Below are 22,517 nucleotides of genomic sequence, written 5' to 3' on the forward strand. Positions count from 1 at the left end.
GCAGATGTGGAGAACAGTCCGCCTGTGACCCCGAGCAGGATCTGAGTTGGGTTCTCGGCGTGTAGGAGGAGAAGGACGTTACTGCTCATGGCGGGACTGGTCCTTGGCCTCCTCCAAGCCACGGGCACAGCTACTTGCTGACAGTGTAGTGGTTGTGCACCAGCACCTTGGGCACCCTGGTCTCGTTCCCAGCTATGGACCATTCCTGGGCAGATGTACTGTAGGTGGCTGTGGGCTCTAGAACATTCTGCTGACCCCAGAACTGTTAAGGTCCCCTTCAGCACCACCACTACAGCCCAAAGCACCTGCCTCTGTGCCAGCAGGTTGTAGTTAGCTGTAGGGGCTCAGACCTGTACTTGGGCTCTGCTGGCCTGTTTTGGTGGCTGAGCGGGGGTGGGTGAACACTCTTTTTATTCCCAGATTCAGGGGATTTTGTTAGTTAACTGGGCTGAGTGGTGATGCTCAGCTCCCTCCAGCCCATTGCAAACCTTGGGCTGAATGCTGGGCTGCACACTGTGTCCTTTCTGATGTCTTTTTCTGCCTGGGTCTTCCCCAGGGGACAAGCGAGTGGTGAAGCTCTACCTGAAATCTAAGGAGACGGGGAAGAAGTTTGCCTCTGTGGATTTTGTTTTCTACAACTGCAGCGTCCATCAATCGTAAGTGGCCTGGGCTTTGTTAAGAGCGCTCCGGGAGCAGATTGCTGGGGCAGTGTGAGGCTGGGAGAGAGAGATCTCAGCTTTGTGGGTGCTGATGTTGCAAGAGGAAAGGGCAGTTGAATATAGTGGTGTTTGCAGTGGGAAACCTCCTCCTTTTGCCCTTGTAAACTGGGACGATGACCAGAGCACCCACAGTTGGTTTGGGCGTGTGGGAACATGTAGCATCAGGGGCAGAAACTCACTTAAAAACAGGGCTTTGGGTTTGGCAAAGCTTTGGGAGAAAAAGCAAGTTTACTGCATTGCAGACTGTAGCAATCCATGTGACTGAAAATGCCAAGCATCTTGTTATTCCTGGAAACAGTTAATAGGAGTGACTGGGCGATGCAAAAGGAAAAGCTTGGGTTTTCCAGCGAAGGTACCTGCTTCCCAGGCTTGCAGGAGAGTGAGCTGGAAAGTTGCAGCAGCCTGGGATAGAACATGCTGCATGTCCTGAGGCATCTACCCGAGAATTTCCTAACTGGAAGTAATTGTGAATTTGCTTTCTTGTCAGGCTGCCGCGCAATCTACTCCACGTAAGGGGTTTTTAGGCAGTTTGAGATATGCGTGTGATAAAATAGAGGAGGTGTGGATTATTGATGTGCTGTCTAAGCAGTGTGTCTGACAGTGAGCTCCCGGTGAGGAGCTGCGGCCGGTGTGCCTGAGCGGCGGGGAGATGGCTCTCCTGCGGGCACGTCGGAGGAGAAGCTGGGGTGTGTTTGGGCAAAGAATTTGGAGCTCAAGAATGCAAGCAATTTCATTACCCTGCCAGAAACCTCCCATGGATGGTGGCGCTCTGGCTGATCAGTAATTATAGATAAGCAAATGCCAAGTGATCTCTTTCGGATGGCTTTGTGCAAAGTGTCTACCCTGGCTTGGGGGGCTCTGCTGCGGGTTGCTCCTCCAAAAGCCTGTTGGGATTTTCCACTTTGATCAGGGAAAAGCAGGTGAGATGTGGGTGCCCTGGCTGGTCCATGAGCTGCGGGGGGATGCGTCAGAGGAGAGCCCCCACAAACCTTGGGCCTCGCAGGGATTTCTGCCCTGCCTGCTCTTGGCGCAGCGAGCGGGTCTCAGCTCCTGGCAGCGCTGTGGTGGCGAGGGAGGAGAGAGTTTGCAAACTTGACTTTATCCCTCACCTTGACTCCCTGAGATGAGCTTTGTCTCCCTTCACGTCGTGTGGTTTCAATAACATTAGCTCAGCTTTGGCTCGGGCTGGCTGCATGTCATTATTTCGCAAATCAAAAAGCAGATGTGACTTTTATTTTTCTAAATGAAAGAAAGAAGGCTTTTAAGTACAAATGGCATCGGATTTGATCCAATCGGGGCTCCAGCATTTTAGTCCAGCGGGAAGAGGTGGTGAGGGAATTGGCATTTTATTTTATGTGCTTGACACAGGAGGGAGAAAAAAACCCAACACCCCCCCCCCCCCCCCCAACAAACCTACAACAAAGAACCCTGACTGATTTATTACTGCGTTGATGTTTAATTTTGGATGCATTATTTAAAAAGGCTAATTATGGATGCATTAATATTTATGGGCTCCGGGTGGAGCTGATAGAAAAGTCCATGTTCTAGGCTGGTGAACATTATTATTATTTTCTTTACGTCAAGAATTTTAGGGTTTGGAGGCAGTTTTAACTATGTGACCTGCAGTCGAGTCATAGCCAAAGAGCATGACAATACCTAGGATGATGCAATACTTTTAAATACCATTTGCAGACAGGCGTCTTTAATGGATCTCTTCGGAGTTAATAGCCTTTCAGATCCAGGTTTCATATTTTGTGGAGGAAAATCTATACGTCAGCCTGATAAATTCTGTATTAGGAACAATATGCTTTTCCATGAGGCTAATATTTTTCCTGTGGAGATCTCTGATCACTCTGCATTACGTTTTCTTCTTTACATTTGGGCGTCTTTGCTTAGGTTGGAAGCCAGAGGCTTGCGTGTCGAATCATTTCTCAGCTGAGGACGAAACGTTTAGGCGAGATTTTTCAGATGGTTGTGGAGAGATGGGAGGATTATAAGGCAGCGCTTCACTGGTGTCAGCTGGGGTAGCTCCAGGGAAGCCAACGCATCTCCACCGTGTACACCGGGGAGAGTCTGATCCTTCTTATTTTCAGCAGACATCTGGAAAGGCATCAGCAAAACACGCCGCTAAAGCCCTTTTGCAGGCAGCGGGGCTGATCCTGCCGCCGCGCGAGCATCCCGGCTCTCTTGTTTCTCACCACCTTGCAAAAGTCTTCTTCCCATGTGTTTTCAAGGACTGCTGGAACCTACCTGGTCCAGGGAGGGGTTGCAGAAGGGAAGATACATTTAATCCCTTCTCCTACAGGGAAGGAGGGGTGTGGAGGAGGTTGCATTGCCTGTCTGTTTGGCTTGTGATGGTCCAGGCCGAGGGGGTAGAGCTCCGTTGCTGTCCCATCTGTTATTGCAGGACTTTATAGCGTCACCCGCTGCGACGGGACAGTCCCCATCACAGACCAGCATCACTGGCTCCCAGGATACTTCTCCGTGCGGGGTCCCTGGGAGCTCTGGTCTGGGACTCGCAGCTTCTGGGGCACAGCAGGGTCACCTGGCAAGCTTCTGGGCATCCCAGCTGCACCCTGGTAGCCCTGGGGCTCCCGTGGGGCGCAGGCAGGTATTTCCAGGCAGTGGCATCTTCTGGGCTTCTGGCTCCTGGAGGCTCATGCGTCAGGCAGGGGATGTTTCTGGCTGAGCTGTGACAGATGCGTTGAACGGGGGAGTGGAAACCTGGAGGTCAATGCAGGAAAATGGTGGATCCCTTGCGAAGGGGCACGTGGGTGTCTGAGGGTCACTGCCAGCCCACGGTGGGGGAGCAGGGCTGCCCGCACAAGCTCGCCCGCAGCTCCTGGGGACGGGCTCTGGTTCCTGCGGTGGAGGGTGGAATGGAAAACCCCGTGGCAGGGACCAGGGTGGTTCCCCTTGGGGGTTTCCTATGGGGCACTAATCAAGCGCAGGAATTTAAAGACCGCTCAGTGCCTTTTATCATCTAATGAATCAGCCCATGTCCAGCGCCTGCGCAGGCAGATGTTAAGGTGCAGGCAGATGTTAAGGTTGTCTTTGTCAGCGTTAAACTCCCTTTTCAAAGCATTCATGGGGAAATGAATCCCCTTTCAAGATAAAGATGTTAACACCAGACTCCCTGCCTGTCTCCGGCTGCCTGCGCTTGCTGGCGAGGTGGGCGAGGGGGGAATCCTTCCAGAAAGCCAGTGAGCAATTGCAGCGAATATCAAGATGCGTTTCTTCCCACTGTTTCCATGTTTGCTCTCTGGGTTTCTCCCCTGGAAACTCCACTCCATAAATCCTGTTGCCATTCAGCTTTTTGGGGAGTGTGGCTGCAGGGATGGGGCTGGCGAGTGGAGGGGGACAGGGAAGGTTTGGTGCTTCCTTTGATGCTATGGGTAGGTTTTCACAGAATCATCTCGGTTGGAAAAGACCCTGAAGATCTTCCAGTCCAACCACAAACCTCACACTGACCGTTCCCAACTCCACCAGATCCCTCAGCGCTGGCTCAACCCGACTCTTCAACCCCCCCTGCCCTGGGCAGCCCATTCCAACGCCCAACAACCCCTTCTGCAAAGAAATACTTCCTAAGAGCCAGTCTGACCCTGCCCTGGCGCAGCTTGAGGCCATTCCCTCTTGGCCTGGCGCTTGTTCCTTGGTTCAAGAGACTCATCCCCATCTGTTTTGTAGCACTGCTGGGTTTTTTTGAGCAGTGGTATGCCCAGAGCATCACCAAGCTCCCCGCCAGCATGACCAGCCATTGCAACATGAAGCAAAAATCCAGGCGGTGGCGCAGGGAAAGGGGGAAAATCACATGTCTGTGGGTCTGATGCTGAGAGGGGATCTGAGCAGCCTGGAAACCTGTGCTAGGAGGTGGTCGTGATGCTGCCAGCCTCATGGTTGTGTCACCAGGGTCCCATCAGCTGCAGGGTGTTGAATTTCTCTGAGGTTGGAGCAAGGGGCAGACGTGCCAAACGGCTCCAGCTGCTCCTGGCTGGAGAGATGTGACTCTGCTGTGGCCCTGTCCCACAGGTCAGGCTTTCCCTATAAGCCCCCATTAAGTAAATGGGATTTTAACGCATGTCCCAGGGGCTGGGAGGGAGGGCAGGGCTGGGCCGCTCTGATGTCCGAAGCACCCGTTGGCACCCGTGGGCCCTCATGTCGCTGGGCTCCTCGCTGCAGCCGTTCTGGCTGCCTGCACCATCCGCACATGGCGTGGCGGCTTCTCTGCTGGCCCAGCACTGTTCCTTTCCAGATGCCTACATGTTCTTTTTTTTTTTTTCAAAGGCATGGACAGATGGCTGCAAGCAGTTGAGTGAGTGTATCTGAGTTAGCACGGCTGAGCTGCGAGGTGGTAACAGATCCCTGTGTATTCCTGGGCTGGGGCAGGTGGAAAATCCTATAGGATGGCTCCAGAGAGCGCTCGGGATAACCTGGTTTACGTAATGTTTGTTGTGAATGAGGGGGGCTGGTACAGTCTGGTGGTGTGTTCCAGTGCGGGGAGGCAGCTGGAAGTGTTTTAAGTGGATTATCTTAAAAGCCGGAGCCTGATTCTGCATCCTCCAACCAGTGTGATGGTGGATGCCCCGGGCACCCTGCAGCAGGTCAACGTGCCCACCCCCTCTACCCTGGGAGTAAGGCCCTTGGCAAAACCCAGCAGGGGCAGAAAAGCATTGGGCTGGCATGAAAGGAAGGGCAGAAACGGCTTAAGATAGGCAGGGATGGAGGGAGGGGAGAGCTGATCTCCCACTTCACACCCCTCCTGGCTTTGGGGAAGGGCAGGGCTACCCGCTGGTCTGTGTGGGGGCTCGGGGGACACTGTTCCCACTGCTTTTCAGGGTTTCCCTCTTGCTCTGGGGCAGAGAGATGGATCTAAAACCCAAAGCGCTGCAGTGCAGCCTCTCACCCCTGACGCAGGCTGCGCAGGAGCTGTGTATTTGCTAAGGGTGCATCCTCCTGCCAAGAGGAGGCCTGAGGAGCAGTCGGGGGGGCTCACAGGCAGGCTGTGCTGTTTCCGTTAGCACCGTGTTTATAATTTCCCTTCTCAATGGCCCTCCCCGGCTCTGCTCTTGGTCCTGCTCTTGGTCCTGCTCAGCTTCCCCCATCCCTCCTCCGTGTCCTTTCTCCAGGAATGTGCTGCTCCACGGAAGTAGCCTTGGTGTCTGTGTGTGTGAGTCCCCGCGCGTGCGCAGTGCTCGCACTCCCCGTCCCTCTCCAGTTTGCTGCTCAGGCTTAGCTCACCCCTGTGGATGCTGGTTTTGTTTTCTGCCTTCCCTGCTCCGTGTGCTGAAGTGCTTTGGGCTTCTTTGGGCACGTGGCACACCTGGGGCTGGGAGCGTGGGAAGGAGAGTGGGTGAGGAGCCTGGTTTCCTGGGCTTCCCGTGCTTCAGATCAGGTGTGGAGACAGCAGCGAGGTGCCTTCTGCAGCGCTGCCCCCAGCGAGGAGCCAGTCCTCAAAGCCACCCTTGGGCTTGTCCTGCAGCAATGCTTGTGGCCCAGCACCCACCCTGGAGATGCACCCAGCTCTGAGAAGCTCCTCTGTCCTGCTGCACTCTTCCCGCTGCTGCTTTTCTGCACAGCTGTATCAGGTGCTTCCTTAGCATGGCCTTAGCAAGTTTGAGCTCGGTTATGAAGGTGGAGGGACGCAGCGTCAGGAGATCTTGACCCAGCTGTGTAGTGAGTTGGGGGCAAGCGTGGAGGCTGGGGGGAGGCTCCAGCTTTCCCCCTGGATCACTCAGAGGTGAGCAGAGCTGCTGCCTGCAGGGCTGCCTGCTCTTTCTGGGTGGGGGTTGCAGGCCAGCAGTGAGCCTGGACTTGTTTTGGGATGGGGCACTTTGCCCAGAGTGATCCTGAAATGTGGCTGAGGCTGGTGCAACTCTTCTTACCCAAGAGCATTAGGAGGCAAGGGGGACACTGCTGGTGGGTCTGACCCACTTCCCCCTGCCCAGCCTGGGCTTCGTCTCCTCCTGGCCCCTGGCAGGGCTGGGGAGGAGGCAGATGGGGAGCAAGCTGTAGGTCCGTGTCTGCGCTACCCCCCCAGCATCAGGTTTCTGCCTGGCTGGGCTTCTTGCACTCCCGGCACGCTTCGGGGAGGAGGGGGGGACTTCAACACATGAAGGAGAGCCTCCCTCTAATTATCAGGAGTGATGAAAGCCTCTTAGGCAAGAAGTGATGAGGGAAGAGTGCCTGACCGTGGGAAGGAGAGAGACGGCACAGATGGCATCATGCTGCCGAGCAACCTGCTCCTGCGCCGGGAACAGACAGCAGCGACACACGGACACGCTGGGGATACGGCCCCGGCCACGCTGCCCAGCCAGGAGCACCCTGCCTCGGCTCCTGCCCAGGGTGTTGGGCAGCTTTGCAGGGTGCTGGGGCGGTCAGATGGACGTGCCAAGGCCAGTAGGACCGAGGCAGGGTGGAAATGGGGTTTCACTGTGTTATTGGCACCCGGGCACTGACTTGTTTGCCACTTTACAGAGTTTTTGGCCAGCTGGGGGGTGCTGACCCAATACAGTCTCTAAATGCAGCAGAGACAGGCTGGCTCTTAGGAAGGATTTCTTTGCAGAAGGGGTTGTTGGGCGTTGGAATGGGCTGCCCAGGGCAGGGGGGGAGTCCCCATCCCTGGAGGGGTTGAAGAGTCGGGTTGAGCCAGCGCTGAGGGATCTGGTGGAGTTGAGAATGGTCAGTGTGAGGTTCATGGTTGGACTGGAGGATCTTCAGGGTCTTTTCCAACCTCAATGATTCTGTGAGATGCTGTTGGAGCGAGATGTGTGGCGGCAAGTGCTCTTACAGCAGCGTTTGATGTCCTTATGGCAGATGGAGAACCTCGGCAGAAGGGAGAGTGTGAAAACCATCTCTGAGCATGGGGCTTGAGGGGTGGCTCGCTTAAGTTACAAGCAGCTGGGAGGGCTGAAGTAGAAGCAGGGGGAACCACACACCTTGGGGCATATGAGGAGGATAACCTGAGATGCTTTAGGTCCTTTGACAAGTGGAGACCAGCTGGGACCTGCAGTAGTTAAATGGCAGAGGAGACCCTCAGGTGAGGAGGGTCCCAAAATAGCCAATATTTGGGCCATTGGCCCTGAAGAACTGCAGAGCAGAGCTGCAGCTCTGGGTGCTGGGGTGCCCTGAGGCAGGGCTGTGCCTGGTGCTTCACCTGACTGCTTTGAGGTGCCTGGCAAGGTGGTGGAGAGGGTGACTGGGGAGTCTTTTTGCAGACCCTGAAAGACCTGGTGGCTGTGAAATCTCTCCTTGGCAGAGGGCTGATTTCATGGGAGGGTTGGTGGTTATGCCCCGGCATGTGGCTGCTTGGACCACGCTCCTCTCTTACATGACCTCTCTGTGGTTGCTCAACTTGCGTGAGGATTAACCCCTGCTGTCCCTGCCCTGCTGCCTCCACATCTCGGATTTACCTGCCCACTGGTCGCTGCTTAGCCCTTATCAGGAGGGCAGGAGCCATCCTTGCGCTTTGTTTGTGTCCCCCGCTCCCCCCACCCTCTGCACCTCCCTCCATCAAAGCAACCAGAGATAGGAGGCTATGGCATTGCTTTTAAGTTGAATCTCTGCAGCTGAAATAAAATTGCATATATTTGCATAAGGAGCATCTCAATTAGCATATTTGTGGGTAAAGCTAAAAGGGCTGTTCATTTGGAAGTGAAAATGTGAGCGAAACATGGAAATGACTTCCAGCCCCCTTTGCAAGCAGCTTAATTAAATATTTCCTTAGTGTGTGCGCATGGATTTGGGAAGCTCTTGCTGTATATGTAATGGTGTGTGAAACCCCAGGGCGGGCAGGGAGCGGTGGCTTAGGTGTGCATTGGCACCCTGCGCTGCCTGCACCCTGCGCTGCCTGCACCCTGCGGCTCCCTCGTGCGCCCTCTCCACACCTCCAAAGTGACAAGTCTGCCGGAGGGTGAGGCATTCAGTGTGCCAGGCCCTGCCACCCTCTCCAGGAAGGTTTTCTTCCTGCCACCTCGCATGGTGATGCTGTGTTTTCCCTGTCATTTCCTGGGGGGTAGAGGCAGAGAGGTAGCTGTGATTTAGGAGTGGGATCAGGCTGGGCAGGGCTGCCTGCCTCCTGCCAGAGCTGTGTTCAGGGGAATATCCTGCCTTTGTTTAAATATAATTGCTTCGGGCCTGATCCTGTTCATGCTCGGATCAGTGACAGCAGGTATGAGCCTTGTAGGGAGAAAAACGGTGCTGATGCTTTTTTTTTTTTTTTTAAAGCAAGCCTCATTATTTTTCTTGCCTTGGAGCTTATGCCTCAGCAGCTCTCCCATCTCCTCGGGAGGGCAGCTTGGGCTGCACGGGACATGCCTGGTGCAGACCTGTCCCATGAAGTCTCGCTGCATTAATTTGGGACGTTGCTGCTGCCCTGTGACAGCATGGTGGGGAGGGCTCAGCCCCTTCCATCCGCACAGGGATGAGAACCCCAAAAGCTGCTGTGGGGGTCCACGGGCTCCCCTTGTGTTTGCAAACGGGGGTGCCTCGTGGTGCTGGGAGGGTGTGATTTTGGCGGGGGAGAGGCATCAGGTCTCTGGGGCTAGTTTCTTTGGGGAGAGGGGTGCAGAACAGAGCATGGGGCTCCCGGCAGCGCTGGATCCTGAGTGCATCCCCCAAGAGAGATGAGGAAGAGGGGGGGGGGGCACGTGCAATCCCACCGCACAAAGAGCCTGGAGAGGAGGCTGGGGAGAGAGACAGAAACGTTTCGGGGTTGGAGGGAGGGGGTGGAAGCGCACACACGCACGCACGCGCTGCTGCGGAGGGCTGGGGCCGAGGGAGGGGGTCACACACAACCTATTGTGAGCGGCTGAAAGGCGCTACAGTCCCGAAATGTTAATCTGACCCAACCTTTCGCCAGTTATAATTTTCCTCTCAATGAGCATGCATTAATCTGGCCCTTTCTCCCCCGGTCCCCCCGCGGTGCAGAGCTCTTGTTCTGCTGCCTCTTGCTAAAATCGCCTTTCAGCAAACCCAAATAAAGCTCCCAAAGTCTGGAGCTCGGCCCCCGCCCAGGCGTGGGGCGGGCAGGGTCAAGCTTGCCAAGCAGAGGAGGGAGCGTGGCCGCTCCGGCTGGGGCACAAACCCTGCGGTGCCGGAAGGGCCGTTTCCCCTCGCCCTGCCACGGGCAAACCCGGGGCTCCAGGGTGTGCAGGCATGTCCCCTCCCAGCCCACTGGTGCACAGCCATCGCCCCACGCATGGGGGGTCCTTCCCACCCGGAGATACGGGGCGGCCTATGGATGCTGTCCTGCTGCAGCACCCCGAGAACTGCCCCAGCGGACCTGCCTCGCCGTTGCCCTAACGCTGCCTTGCTTCTCTCTCCCCGCAGCTGCCTGTCCTGTGTGAACGGCTCCTTCCCCTGCCACTGGTGCAAGTACCGCCACATCTGCACCCACAACGCCGCTGACTGCTCCTTCCTGGAGGGACGTGTCAAGCTCTCTGAGGTAAGGCGATGTGAGCCGTTGTCCCCGTCCTGTCCCAGACCCCTGCCCTAGGGGAGAGGGTTTAGAAGAGGGTAAACCGCTTGGGAAAACCTTTCCCACTACCTTGCCCGGGGTGCTGGAGCTGCCCGGGAAGCAGTGAGGGAGGAGTGGGACGTGCTGCTGGACCATGTGCTGGTGGGGAGAGGCTGCTTGGGAAGCTGGGTGCAGCCAGAACACTTTAGGCTGAATGAAGGGAAAAACAAAGGCAGAGACGCTAAAGCATTTTCCTTTGATGTTTTTGAAGGGAGCAAGCTTGAACTGTCATTGCAGAACACCTTGTTTTCAGAGAGGGGAAGGTTGAAATCCGTAAAACAAACCATTTTGCTACACCTCACGCCTCCTTCGTCTCAAATGCTTTTCTAAAAAACGTGTTCTTTTGTGGAGGTTCATCCCGCGCAGCATCTGTGCCACCCACCAGGGAAACCTGCCACTGGCAGGGTGCTTGCAGGAGGTCCTGGTGTCCCCAACCTGTGGTGGCATTTCTGGCTGCTTGGGTTGGGTCTGAATGTCTGCAAACAACTGCTGGCTCTACAGTCAACACTGATTTGGGTCCTGAAGGGAGAGTTTTGGGAAGCAGAGTTTCTCCTCTGTCCCTGTCCTGAAAAAGGGTCGGGTTGAACTTCCCTGGGTTTCCAGTTGCCTGTGCAGGGGCCCAGTGGGAAGGGTCCTGCTGCCTAATGGTTGCTGCTGGGAGCAAAACCATACGCTGTCCTCACGGGAATGGCCCAAACAGGTGTTGTTCTGGAGAAAGCGTTTGTCCAGATGATCTCAAATAAAGTTCAGTCTCTGAGCTCTGGCAGAGCTCGTGTCCCAGCAGCCTCCCAGGCCAGGACTGATCCCCAGGAGCAGGCGAAGAAGGATGGCTTGTCTTTGCTTCACAGATCATGTGTGAAGGCAACTGACATGTCCCCCAAGGTCTTCGATGTCCTGGCTGGCACCGAGAGGAAGCCTGCCTCTGCATGTCCCCCTCGGGAGGAGCAGTGTCTCCGAGTGAATCTCCATCCTCTTTAAATTGTGTCTTCTGAGGTCTGCCCTCATCCTTGGTGAGGTCTGCCCTCATCCTTGGTGAGGCCTGGTGGGCTCATGGCTGTCCTAGATTAGGGCTGTTGTCCTCCCTGTGTCCCCCTGCATCCATGCTGGGCTTGGGAGCATGTGTGGAATGGGCTGCCCAGGGCAGTGGTGGAGTCCCCATCGCTGGAGGGGTTGAAGAGTCGGGCTGACCCAGTGCTGAGGGATCTGGTGGAGTTGAGAACAGTCAGTGTGAGGTTCATGGTTAGACTGGAGGAGCTTCAAGGTCTTTTCTAACCTGGATGATTCTGTGATTCTGTGGAGTCAGACAAATCCCTCTGGCTGATACGCCCCAATTTTTTCCCCTTCCTACCCCTCAGCCTCTCTCATCACTTGAAGAGCTCTCTCACAAGGGAGAATGGGAGAGCTGGGCTGTTACTCAACCATTCTCCAGCCACCAGCAGCACCCATGGCTTTTGTGCCAGGGATGGGATGGATGCATGGATGGATGATGGATGGAGGAGCATCTTCCCATGTACTGGGGCTGAGCCCTGCATGGCTCCCCTGCTTCCTTGGGGCGCGTTGTCCTTGGCCCCCACCTAACTGGTTTGGTGGGCACCCAGCACCCAGCCAGGATCAACCCACCACATCCCTGTGGAAAGCCAGATCGCCTGGTCCTGCTGCCTCTGCCAGGGGAGCTGCTGTGTCTGGTGGGGGAGCATTTGGACTTTGCAACCTGCAAAGAGAGCTGCTTGGGTCTCATATTTGGGTGCTCCCCAGTTTGGAGCCTCCAAGGACTTCAGGATTGGATGGCCTCACAGAAGATGGTGGTGTCCCTGCGTGGGGCCATGCTGGGCTCTCGTGATCCTTCTGAGCATGGAGCTGAGTGAATCTGCCTCTTAGCCAAGCGCATTGGGAGAGCTGGAAAAGCCCAACCATCACTCCCAGGCATGGGCAGGCAGGGTTGGTGCTTGTCATTTCTGCACGGCAACAGGCAGGCCTTGGGAACGACACTCTGCTCGTCAAACAGCCCCTCCTGCCCCCTTGTCCCTGGTGAGCGTGCAGCTGCTGGGTCTGTGCCGCCCTTTGCCAACCTCTTGGATGGTGCAGTGATGGCTTTCTGCCATGCCTTCCACCAAATGACCAAACTCCAGGCTCTGACACTCTCCCTCACCTTCTTGGAGGTATCAGCCAAGTGCAAGGGGGTTGCACTGTGCTCATGTGTGCTGGAGCATGTCTGGCATGGGCCAGAATGAGCCCAGCCCACGCGAGAAGGGATTTGGTAATGTGAGGAGATCAGAAAAAGCTGTTTTCTCCTCGCTTGTGCCCTGAAAAAATCCAGTGAGGGATTGGCCTGTCCGAGGCATCCCAGAAGCCTGCTCTTGAGGTCGTGCTTCCAGCCAGCCCTGGCATTGCTTCTGCAAACACAGCGTGTGGTGTCCAGACCACTGGAGCCTGGTGGTTCTCGTCTGCCCGTTCCCCTCACTGAGGGCATGGTGAGGCTACTGGGCTCTTCCCCCTTCCCTGCCCCGCGAACCCCAAAGCATCTGGCTGTACCCCCCAGGGGTGTTGTCTTTGGGACACAGAATCAGAATCATCTCACTTGGAAAAGCCCTTGAAGCTCCTCCAGTCCAACCATGAACCTCACACTGACCGTTCCCAACTCCACCAGATCCCTCAGCGCTGGCTCAACCCGACTCTTCAACCCCTCCAGGGATGGGGACTCCCCCCCTGCCCTGGGCAGCCCATTCCAACGCCCAACAACCCCTTCTGCAAAGAAATACTTCCTAAGAGCCAGTCTGACCCTGCCCTGGCGCAGCTTGAGGCCATTCCCTCTTGTCCTGGCGCTTGTTCCTTGGCTCAAGAGACTCATCCCCCTTCTCTGCATCCTTCTTTCAGGGAGTTGTAGAGGGCAATGAGGTCTCCCCATAGCCTTCTCTTCTCCAGACTAAACCCCCCCAGTTCCCTCAGCCGCTGCTCCCAACCCACGTGCAGCTCTCCCCTGGACCAGCTGCTTGGGGACTCGCGTCGCTTCCGACCATGGGCCGGCTGTCCCCCAGCAGACCTTCTGGCCACACTGGAGCGGTGCCTGACTTGAGGTTTGGAGCGCCTGGCTCAGCCTGTTTGCACGTTGGTGTGGCCTCAGCAGTTCCCGGCGGGGATGGTGAGACACCCTCAGACCAGCTGCTGCTGTGAGTTGTGTATCCGGGCTGGGATGAGACATCCCGTCCCCGGCCCTGGCCATCTCGGTCCCCAGCGGGATGGTGGGGGAACTCGGTGCCAGCCCGTGGCCCCGCTAGATGAGTTAATGGTAGATGTCCAGCCCCATCCCCTCCGTGGGAGGATGTCTAACTAGGAGGGTTATTTTAAGGAGGATTTGGTCCGTGTGCGTTGGCTGGAGTGTTGGCACTGGTCAGGAGAGGCAGGGACAGGGGTTAACAGCAGCGCTTAACTCCGTCTCTGCTGGTTCCCACGGTGGTTCACCATGGTTTCCTGGCTGGGAAAGCAGCTGTTTTGTAGGAGAATGTAAGGAGTGACCCACAGCACTCTGTTCTGGGCGTGCTGGGGGTGTTTGCCTGGATTGCTGGGGGTGGCAGGGCAGGAACATGGTGTGGGTAGGAACCACCGCTCACATAAATGTGCCTGGGATCGGCGTCAGGAGGAAGGATGTCCCTGCCCACCGGCTGTGGTGGCTTTGAAGCCTGGTCTCTGGAGATTGCCCTCTGCTGTGCTTGCTCTGGGTACGGGGCTGGGGAAGGGGTGATGAAGCAACACAGGCTGTTTGCTTTTCCCCACTGGTGGTGCCCAGTGGTGGCTGTGGGGCGATCGGTGTTGAATGCTGGAGTCTCCCATCCCAAAAAGCTGCTCTCCCGTGACAGTCCCTGCTGACGCAGAGCTGTTGTGGGGGCTGAAAAGCTCCCGACCTGTGGGGACCAAGTGTGTTGGTTCAGTCTAAGCAGGTTCGGCTTGTGCTTGTTCTTCGTTCCCCCACCAGTGGGAATGGCTGAGGATTTTGTGAGGGAACCTCAAAGCCAGGGTCAAGCCCAGCCCCAGACTGGCTTCATCTCTGCTGATGGCACAGCCTTGCAGCTGGAGCTGGGAGCTGCCAGAGGAACCCAAAACGCCAGATTTGCAGCTCCTACCTCTCCAAGCAAACCTGGACACCCTTGTCACGTTCTCATCCAGCTAGAAAAACAGTATTAATGGAGAAAATCTGTGCTGTGCGATGTTTTGGAATGCACGTGTGTCGGGTCTTGCTTTTCTCCTCATCCTGTCCCTTTGCAGCTCCCTGCTCCGGGGAGGTGGGGCTCTGCTGGGGGGGCTGTTTTGGGCACAATGGGGAGCTCAGTGGGCTGTGCGGGGCATTCCCACGGGATGTCAGTGCCGCACGATGCTGGGGCGAGTTTTGTCAGCGGTTGGAATTACTCGTAGGGGAAGTGTGTTGTCCCAGTGCCCCCACCCCTCCGGGCACCCCGGGCGCCCACCAGCACCAGGTGCTTCCTGTTTGGGCGCAGGCTGACATTTTTGCTGGATGAGACACTTCTGCCGGCAGATGTGGAACATGTGACGTCGCAGGGGGACTCGGCTCAAACCTCGAGTCAGCAAAATAAGCCTGCCTGCCTGCCTGCCTGTGCGGGGAGAGGGACACACGTGCCCGCCATGCTCCCCAGGCATTGGTCTTGTGAGCATCCCTGGTGAGCCTAGCTGGGGTGGCATGGGTTTACCCACCGCCCTGGCTGGATCGGCAGCAATAATTACAGAAAAATGAGGAGGTTTAGACTGGCTATGAGGAAGTATTTCTTTGCAGAAGGGGTTGTTGGGCGTTGGAATGGGCTGCCCAGGGCAGGGGGGGAGTCCCCATCCCTGGAGAGGTTGAAGAGTTGGGTTGAGCCAGCGCTGAGGGATCTGGTGGAGTTGAGAACGGTCAGTGTGAGGTTCATGGTTGGACTGGAGGAGCTTCAAGGTCTTTTCCAAGTGAGATGATTCTGGGATTCTGTGAGGTGGAGGGGTTGGGGAGCAAGCCAGGAGCTAGTACGTGCCGCATATGTGTGTGCCTTGTGGGGAAGACATGTGCCACCCATGGGGTCCCCCTGCAATGTGGAGGGGGATCAAGCAGGCGCGAACTTCTCCCTCCATCAGTGCTTCTGAGCCAGAGGTGGTGGGGAGCAACCACCTTGCAGCAGTGGGAGCCACTCGTTATAAATGGCAGCGGGCATGCAGGGTCTCCCTGCTGTGAGCCTCGAGCTCATTGTGAAAGGGGGAGCAGCTGAAGCCCCCCTTTGCAGAGGGGCAACCGTGATACAGAGCAGGGAGGTGGCAGAGCAACATCGACGGTCCCCAGAGTGTCCCAGCTCTGTCACCACCTCTGGGTTGGGGCTGGCACCACTGTTCCTCTCTGCTTTCATTGTGTTTAGCATGCTTTGGAGATAAAGAGTTTCTTCCCTTAAAAATTGTGCTTTTGGGGAATATAGGCTTGTGAAGAACTGGAAACTTAGAGTAAAAATGAGTTGGGAGTTTTCTGTCAATATTTACTAAATGAAACAATTTCTTTTTCATTTCTTTGCATTGTTTGAAAGTTAGATTAATCCTACCAGCTGAGATAAAGCCCGATGCTGTGCAGGGTCCGTGCTGGCTTGCTGCGGGGTGGCAAGAGGCGGCTGGGCAGCGCTGGCCACTCGTGGCTGCTGGTGGCCCTGGGGCGAGAGCTGCCCCTGCGGCTGTGGCAGCCTTGCGAGAGCAGCAGGGTGGCTGCGTCCACCCCCAGCACTGCTGCTGCTGCCATTTCTGTTTTCGGAGCGGCTCGTTTCAGCTCACGTTATTCCTGCTTGACGTTATTTCAAGGCGACGCTTCCAGGAGTCGTTCCTGTAGGTGCGAGACCTCCACCTGGCTCAGCAAAGCCGTCGTGGGATTGCATCAGGCTGCTGTCGCCGAAGTGGCACCCAGTGGGGCTGTGGAGCTGTTTTGCTGCCTGAGCTCATTTATTTTTGCTCCCTTCTGCTCCCCTGTGCTTTGTGCACAAGGCTCACCGGCTCCCCTGGAGCAGCTGGGAACCAGTGGCTATTAAAAGCCAAGTGCTTTGCCCTCCCAACAGCTCCTCCTCTGGGAGCGTGGGGGGCTGGCAGGGTGGTGCTGACTCCCTTGCCCTTGCCTTCCTCCCTGGCTTGGACTCACCAGCATCCCCCTCGCCAGAGGTGCTGTATTCCGGGCAGCCTGCAGCTGGGCTGGTCAGGGTGACGCTGCTTTGAGCTGGCCGCAGATAGAAGCAGCAGCAGAATTCACTGCAGAGCAGGTTCTTTGCAACATTGCAGAAGGACGTTGAGGTGTCAAAGGTGGAAAAGGCTTTTCTGTCCACTCGTGAAAGAAGAGGGATGGAGGCTCTAAGGGAAACAGGAGGGCTGAGAGGGTAGCTTGACATGCACAGCCAAGTGGGCGTTGACTCTGAAACCTACTGACTGAAATGGTGGCGCTAACGTCCATCTCGTTATCAGTCATTTTGCCAAAATGTGTGCTGCTGTCACAGTGCCAGGTTGCAGGTCCCATAGCTGAATCCTCTCCCCGCCTCCCGCCTGGATTGACCCAAACTGTGGCAAACACCCCACCACCCTGCCACCGGGTTCTTCTGTGCTCTCCTTTTCTCTCTTCAGGGCTTTGCTCACAGCAGCCCTGAGATGCTGGTTTGGGGTTGGCTGCACATAAGGATTCAGTCCAGCGTGTGCTCAGGGTGGTATTTTCACAGCACTTTGCCTGGCCTGCCAGCCAAGGCAGGGCCGTGGGGGTGCTGGAGGAGGCTGCGCGGTGTTGCCCTCTCATCATCCGCCCCTTGCTCCCCTCACAGGACTGTCCCCAGATCCTGCCCTCCACCCAGATCTACATCCCTGTGGGCGTGGTGAAGCCCATCACCCTGACAGCCAAGAACCTGCCCCAGCCGCAGTCGGGCCAACGCAACTACGAGTGCATCTTCCACATCCCCGGCAGCACCACCCGTGTCACCGCCCTGCGCTTCAACAGCACCAGCATCCAGTGCCAGAACACCTCGGTGAGTGTGCGGCTCGCCTCGGCGCAGCCTTTGTTAGCGGGCTGCTCGTTCCTGCCCTGCCCCGGGACCTTCTCGGCTCGTTGCATGGCCAGATTTGCTCTCCCACGGGCAGGTAACGGGGGTTTCTGGTGCTTGTGGGGTGCAAGGTCCCCACTTCCCCTTGGTGTATGGGGCGGGGGGCTGCTGCTCAGGGTCGTTCTGGATAGGAACAATGCCAGAGCCGCCCCGGGGGAGCTGCCAGGCTTTAGGAGCACTTCCAAGGAAATTGGCTTTGGAAAGCTGAAGAAAGTTGCCTGGGCCGCAGCCAGCTGGCCCGAACGTGCCTTGCCTCCCCCTTCTCTCTGCCTGCTCTTGCTTCCCCCTGACACCAAACCGTCCTACTTTACAGGCGGGATGGAGCTACCGCCATCTCCTTGTCCCTCTGCGTACATGCTCTCCTGCCTGCAGCTGTGCCTGCCAGCCCTGCCAGCACTTCCCCTCCTCCCCTGGGGCCTCTCTCTGTCCCCTGTGGCCTCTCTCTGTCCCCTGTGGCCTCTCTCTGTCCCCTGCAGCCCCTCTCCACCCCCTGCAGCCCCTCTCCACCCCCTGCAGCCCCCATCCATCCCTGGCTCCAACCAGGGCTCCATCCCCCTGCATGCCCTCCATCCCCCTGCATGCCTTTCATCCCAGCCCTTCTGGTGCATCCTTCCTGCCTCCCTGTCCTTGGTCCCTGCAGCTCTGTCACTTAAGCTTTCTCCTGCAGGCAGCTCTGTCCTCTCCAGTTGCCTTATCCCTAAGCGAGAGGGTGTTTTGTGGCCCCTCCATGAGCTATGTGTTTGCCCCTTGCTGTGCAGCAATCCCATGCAGGGAGCACCAAGCCCACGAGCAAACCCACCCTGGGTGTTAATAGACCCCCCTGGGAGCTGGCGTTGCCCCCCGACCTGCCCTCATCCGCATGGAGCCGGCCCTTTCTGTCTCCCTCCCATTTAATCCTTTGAAAATTTGTTTTCCATCACTCACACTGTGAAAGCTCATTTGCAGCACCGATCCCTGCTCCCTTGTCCTTCGGTAGCACGAGTGACATTTAGAGGCTGTTGAAGATAAGCCCTGGCTCCCTCCCTCCCCCTGGGCTCCTGCGCCTGCGGAGCCTTTGGGCTGGAGGAGCAACCTGAGTTGCTGCCTCCTGCCCTGAGCAGCAGTGCCAGGGGGATGCTGCGCTCTCGGGGCTCTTTATTGGAAAAACGCAGTTTGTGAGGAGCAGAAATGCTCCCGGGCCTGAGTCCTGAGTTGTCAGTGGGTCTGTGCTTGGCCTGGGGGCGAACGCAGGCAGCGACACAAAGTGCAAAGCTCCAGGGAGCAGCAGGACTCCGCACTGGTGAGGCCGCCCATTGATGAGTGGGTTCAGTTTTGGGCCCCTCACTCCAAAAAGGCCATTGAATGACTCGAGCGTGTCCAGGGAAGGGCAACAGAGCTGGTGCAGGGTCTGGAGCACAGGTCTGATGGGGAGCGGCTGAGGGAACTGGGGGGGTTTAGTGTGGAGAAGAGGAGGCTGAGGGGAGACCTCATGGCCCTCTACAACTCCCTGAAAGGAGGGTGCAGAGAGGGGGGGTGAGTCTCTTGAGCCAAGGAACAAGCGCCAGGCCAAGAGGGAATGGCCTCAAGCTGCGCCAGGGCAGGGTCAGACTGGCTCTTAGGAAGGATTTCTTTGCAGAAGGGGTTGTTGGGCGTTGGAATGGGCTGCCCAGGGCAGGGGGGGAGTCCCCATCCCTGAAGGGGTTGAAGAGTCGGGTTGAGCCAGCGCTGAGGGATCTGGTGGAGTTGGGAACGGTCAGTGTGAGGTTCATGGTTGTACTGGAGGATCTTCAAGGGCTTTTCCAACTGAGGTGACTCTGTGATTCTGTGACCAGAGCGGTGTCTGAAGGGCTCTGCTGCAAGAACCCATTAGCAAGGCGGATTAAACAAGGGTTTGTCGTCTTGCTGCTGCATTCAGGGAAGAGAAGAAGCCAGGTGGAGTGCTGCCCAGTGCAGCTGGCTTGGCTGCTGGTCCCTGGTGTTGATTGTCACCCTCACCAGGGTTTTGTCACACAGAGCTGCCCACGGACCCAGTCTTGCCTGTCGCCTGAGTGGCTTGGCGTTAGTGCTTCAAGGGGAACGTGAGGGATGTGTGTGTAAAGAGACATCGTGGTCATAGGGGCCCCTTTGCTGGGGTCTCGTTGCTGCTGGTAGCCAAGCTTGGCTGCTCTGTCTCTGTTGCAGCCACATGGGACATGTCTTGAGGCTCAGCTGAGCCACTCTTGTCCTGGTTAACATCAGGTACCTGCTTGGCCATTCGAGAACTGTTCTGCAACGTGCCCGTGCCTGGCCCTGCTGCCAGAGCACCTGTGGCTGTAAATGGGCCGGAGGAACCGTGGCCCTGTTGCAGAGTGTGGAAGAAATGTGGCCTCTTTGTCCCTGCGGGGATCCTGGCTGGGTGCAGAGCTGCATCAGCACCCGGGAGCCAAAACCGTGCTGCACGGGAAGTCCTTGGGGGAAGTGGATGTTGGCTGGCAGACTTTCATCCCTTGTGAGTTGCTGGTCCCCAGTTTTGTGGGGACCCCTTGTGAGCCCTTGCCAGTGTGATGAGTTGCACGGCCTCTGCAGCTCTCCTCCAAAGGGACAGGACAGCTTGAGGTGTGCCTGCCCACGCTATGGTCTCCACGCAGAGCTGAGGTGACCGACACTTTCTCCTGGGCTGACAGTGATGGATGTTTGACCTGAAAATTGCCAGGGATGCCCTGAAAACAAAGCAAATCAGCTGGAGAGCGCATGAGGAGGTGTTGTGGGCACTGGAGCGGGCAGCAGCAGCTCCGCAGGGCCATGGTCTTAGGCAGGAGACCTGGCTTTCAGGCACAGGGTGGCTTCACAGATGGAAGATGGGAGTTTTGGCTTGAAAGAAGCTGTCTTGCTTTCAGGGTCTGCTTGTCTGTTTTAACATTTGAGGGCATGTAGCCAGGCTGCTTTATGGTGTGGGGGATTCGGATTCACACTTCTGTGATGCTTGCCTCCTCCCCGTCTTTTTTTGCAGTCCATCTGGCTGGTTGATAGCACTTCAGGCTTCTGCACAGTCCCCTACCCATGACCCACCGTGTTCTTCCACTGCGATTCATCCTTCGGGTTAGGATTTTGGGTCCTGCCTGGTGTGGGAGACACAGGGGAGTGGAGAAATAGAGAGAGGATGACAGCCTCCCAGCCAGCGAGTGAGGAATGGGTGTCCTCTCCTCTGGAAGGCATTTAGGCACACTTTGTTTCCAGGAGTTCAATGGGATCTAAACAAGAGGTTAATTACTCTGTGGAATTAGGGATGCTTTCCTGAATGGTGGGTGAATGGAAGGGATAATAAGTCAAGCCCACTTAAAACCTTTGTCTTTTGCTTAGTTTTAGTGCTTGTCAAACTCCAATGACTTGTTAGCACTTTGAAGAAAGGACATCTTAGTTAAATATTCAGCAGTCCATTCATAAAGGTTTGAGTGTGGACTATAAACATCATTTGAGACACCCAATGGATCTTCAGCAAACTCAAGGGAGACCAGGCCTGGTGTTCCCCAGCATCCCAGGGCAAAAACCAAGCAGGAAAAATCCTTTTCTGCCCCCTCACTTTGGTTTCTTTCTGCTCCTCAAAAGGAAAGCAACCCTAAAGGTTTTCCACATGCATTGTAAAGAAGCAAAAAGGAAAGACAAGCCTAACTAAGAAAATTAAATTCTTTGCCAGTAAACTATTTTTTTGTTAATTGGTTACTTGTAATTTTCTGGAGGCAGACATTTCCAGGCTTGATTCTTTCAGCGGAGGATGGAGAAACGGCCACCTGTCTTAATGTGTGCAGGTAATGCTACTGAGTGTCATTTCCCAAGCATTCCTGCCTTTTCCTGTTCTTTCCCATCTGCCATTCCTCAAGGGGGCTCATCCTTCTTATTGCTGCAAAAAATAGACAATTTTGCTATTGCAAGGTACCACAGTCCTGAATCTGCACTACTGTTTGTAACGTTGGACTTTATCTGGTTTAGTCCAGGCCTTGGCAAAATGGTTACAGGTGTTTCTTGCTGCCAAGAGTTTGGCTTTTTCCCTCCAGAATGTTCCTCTTAAGGCTGAAATAGCCCCAGAGCTTCTCTTTCCCTTTAAATGTAAAAATACGAAGAACCCCTGATCTCCTTCCTATGAGCATTTGAGTTTGTCGTCTCAGCACTTTAAAATAAGCCTCACGCCTCAATTATTTCCTTTTCCTTTTAACCAAAGCCCCGTGTGGCGCGGAGCAGCTGTGTCACCTCCCTGGTTCCCTTTTGGCTCCTTCCTCGCCGATCCCCTGGGCACGGGCAGCCCACCCTGCCCACCCGTTTCAGCTGCAGCTCTGGAGGTTGCTCCCCTCTGGCCAGGCTCGGGTCGGGTTGTTCCCCCAGGAGCGGTTTATTCCCATGGCGAAGTGATGTGGGTGCAGATTAAGCTGGACTTGGTGGGGTGGGCATGCGAGCGGTACCCAGCCCCAGGCGTGGATGCTGGCAAGGCAGGCAAGACCTGGTAGATTCATGTTTTCTGGGTTTTTTTTTTATTGTGGTGGAGCCTGGGTGTTGCTCTGACATCTTCCCAGGGTCTCGGGTTCTCACGTACACCCTGCCAAATTTCGGGCAGGAGGAATCCAGGCAAAGAAGCTTGTGTGTGATGGGGGAGGAAGAGAAGAGATTTATGTGAAAAGAGCAAAAGGAGATCCAGAATCAGGGGCCAAGTGTTACCGTCAAGTTGTGCTGTTGTGTGGATGACGGTATTTTACTAGGCCTAGGGTGTATTTATAGAGGAACATAAATCATACGCACATGCCCTGTTCTGAGCGCCGCACACCTCCAGTATATGTATCTCTAATTAACCAGCCATGGAGCGGGAAGCAGGATGGGAGCCCACAACCCCAGCACTGTTCGCCAACAAAGCCGTGCTCTCCATCCTAGCAGTGCCTACATTTATCTTTCCTGCAGCAGTGTTTAAAGTGAAAAGGGAGTATCAGGAGAGTTTGATAGGATCCAATTAAATTCCAGCAGATAAAATAATGATGAATTGCAGTTGAGCCCTGGCGAGACGCGATGTACATTACTGCTGTCCCCGTAGTGCGGGGAAGGAGTTGAGGTCATCAACTACAGAAAAATAGGACACAGCTGCAGCCCAAGCGCTCCTCCAGCAACGCAGCCCAGGGGGATGGTGCGTGTGGGAGGGAGGGGGGTTGCAGGGGGAATTTGGATATGGGGGTTTGCTCGTAGAGGAGCAGCCCCTCG

General features: G+C 56.0%; 1 protein-coding gene across 2 annotated transcripts in view; it reads left to right on the plus strand.

Annotated features, from left to right (window-relative positions):
• The window catches only part of PLXNA1 (plexin A1), a 129,917-nt gene that overhangs the window by 58,805 nt on the left and 48,595 nt on the right, over nt 1-22,517 (plus strand). For both annotated transcript variants that reach the window (XM_074878813.1, XM_074878814.1), the window contains exons 8-10: nt 557-656; nt 10,047-10,161; nt 17,046-17,246. In XM_074878813.1, the coding sequence (XP_074734914.1) occupies nt 557-656; nt 10,047-10,161; nt 17,046-17,246 (416 nt within the window). The remainder of the gene's footprint in view (nt 1-556; nt 657-10,046; nt 10,162-17,045; nt 17,247-22,517) is intronic.

This window comes from Strix uralensis, chromosome 10, assembly GCF_047716275.1.
Source record: "Strix uralensis isolate ZFMK-TIS-50842 chromosome 10, bStrUra1, whole genome shotgun sequence".
NCBI lineage: Eukaryota > Metazoa > Chordata > Aves > Strigiformes > Strigidae > Strix > Strix uralensis.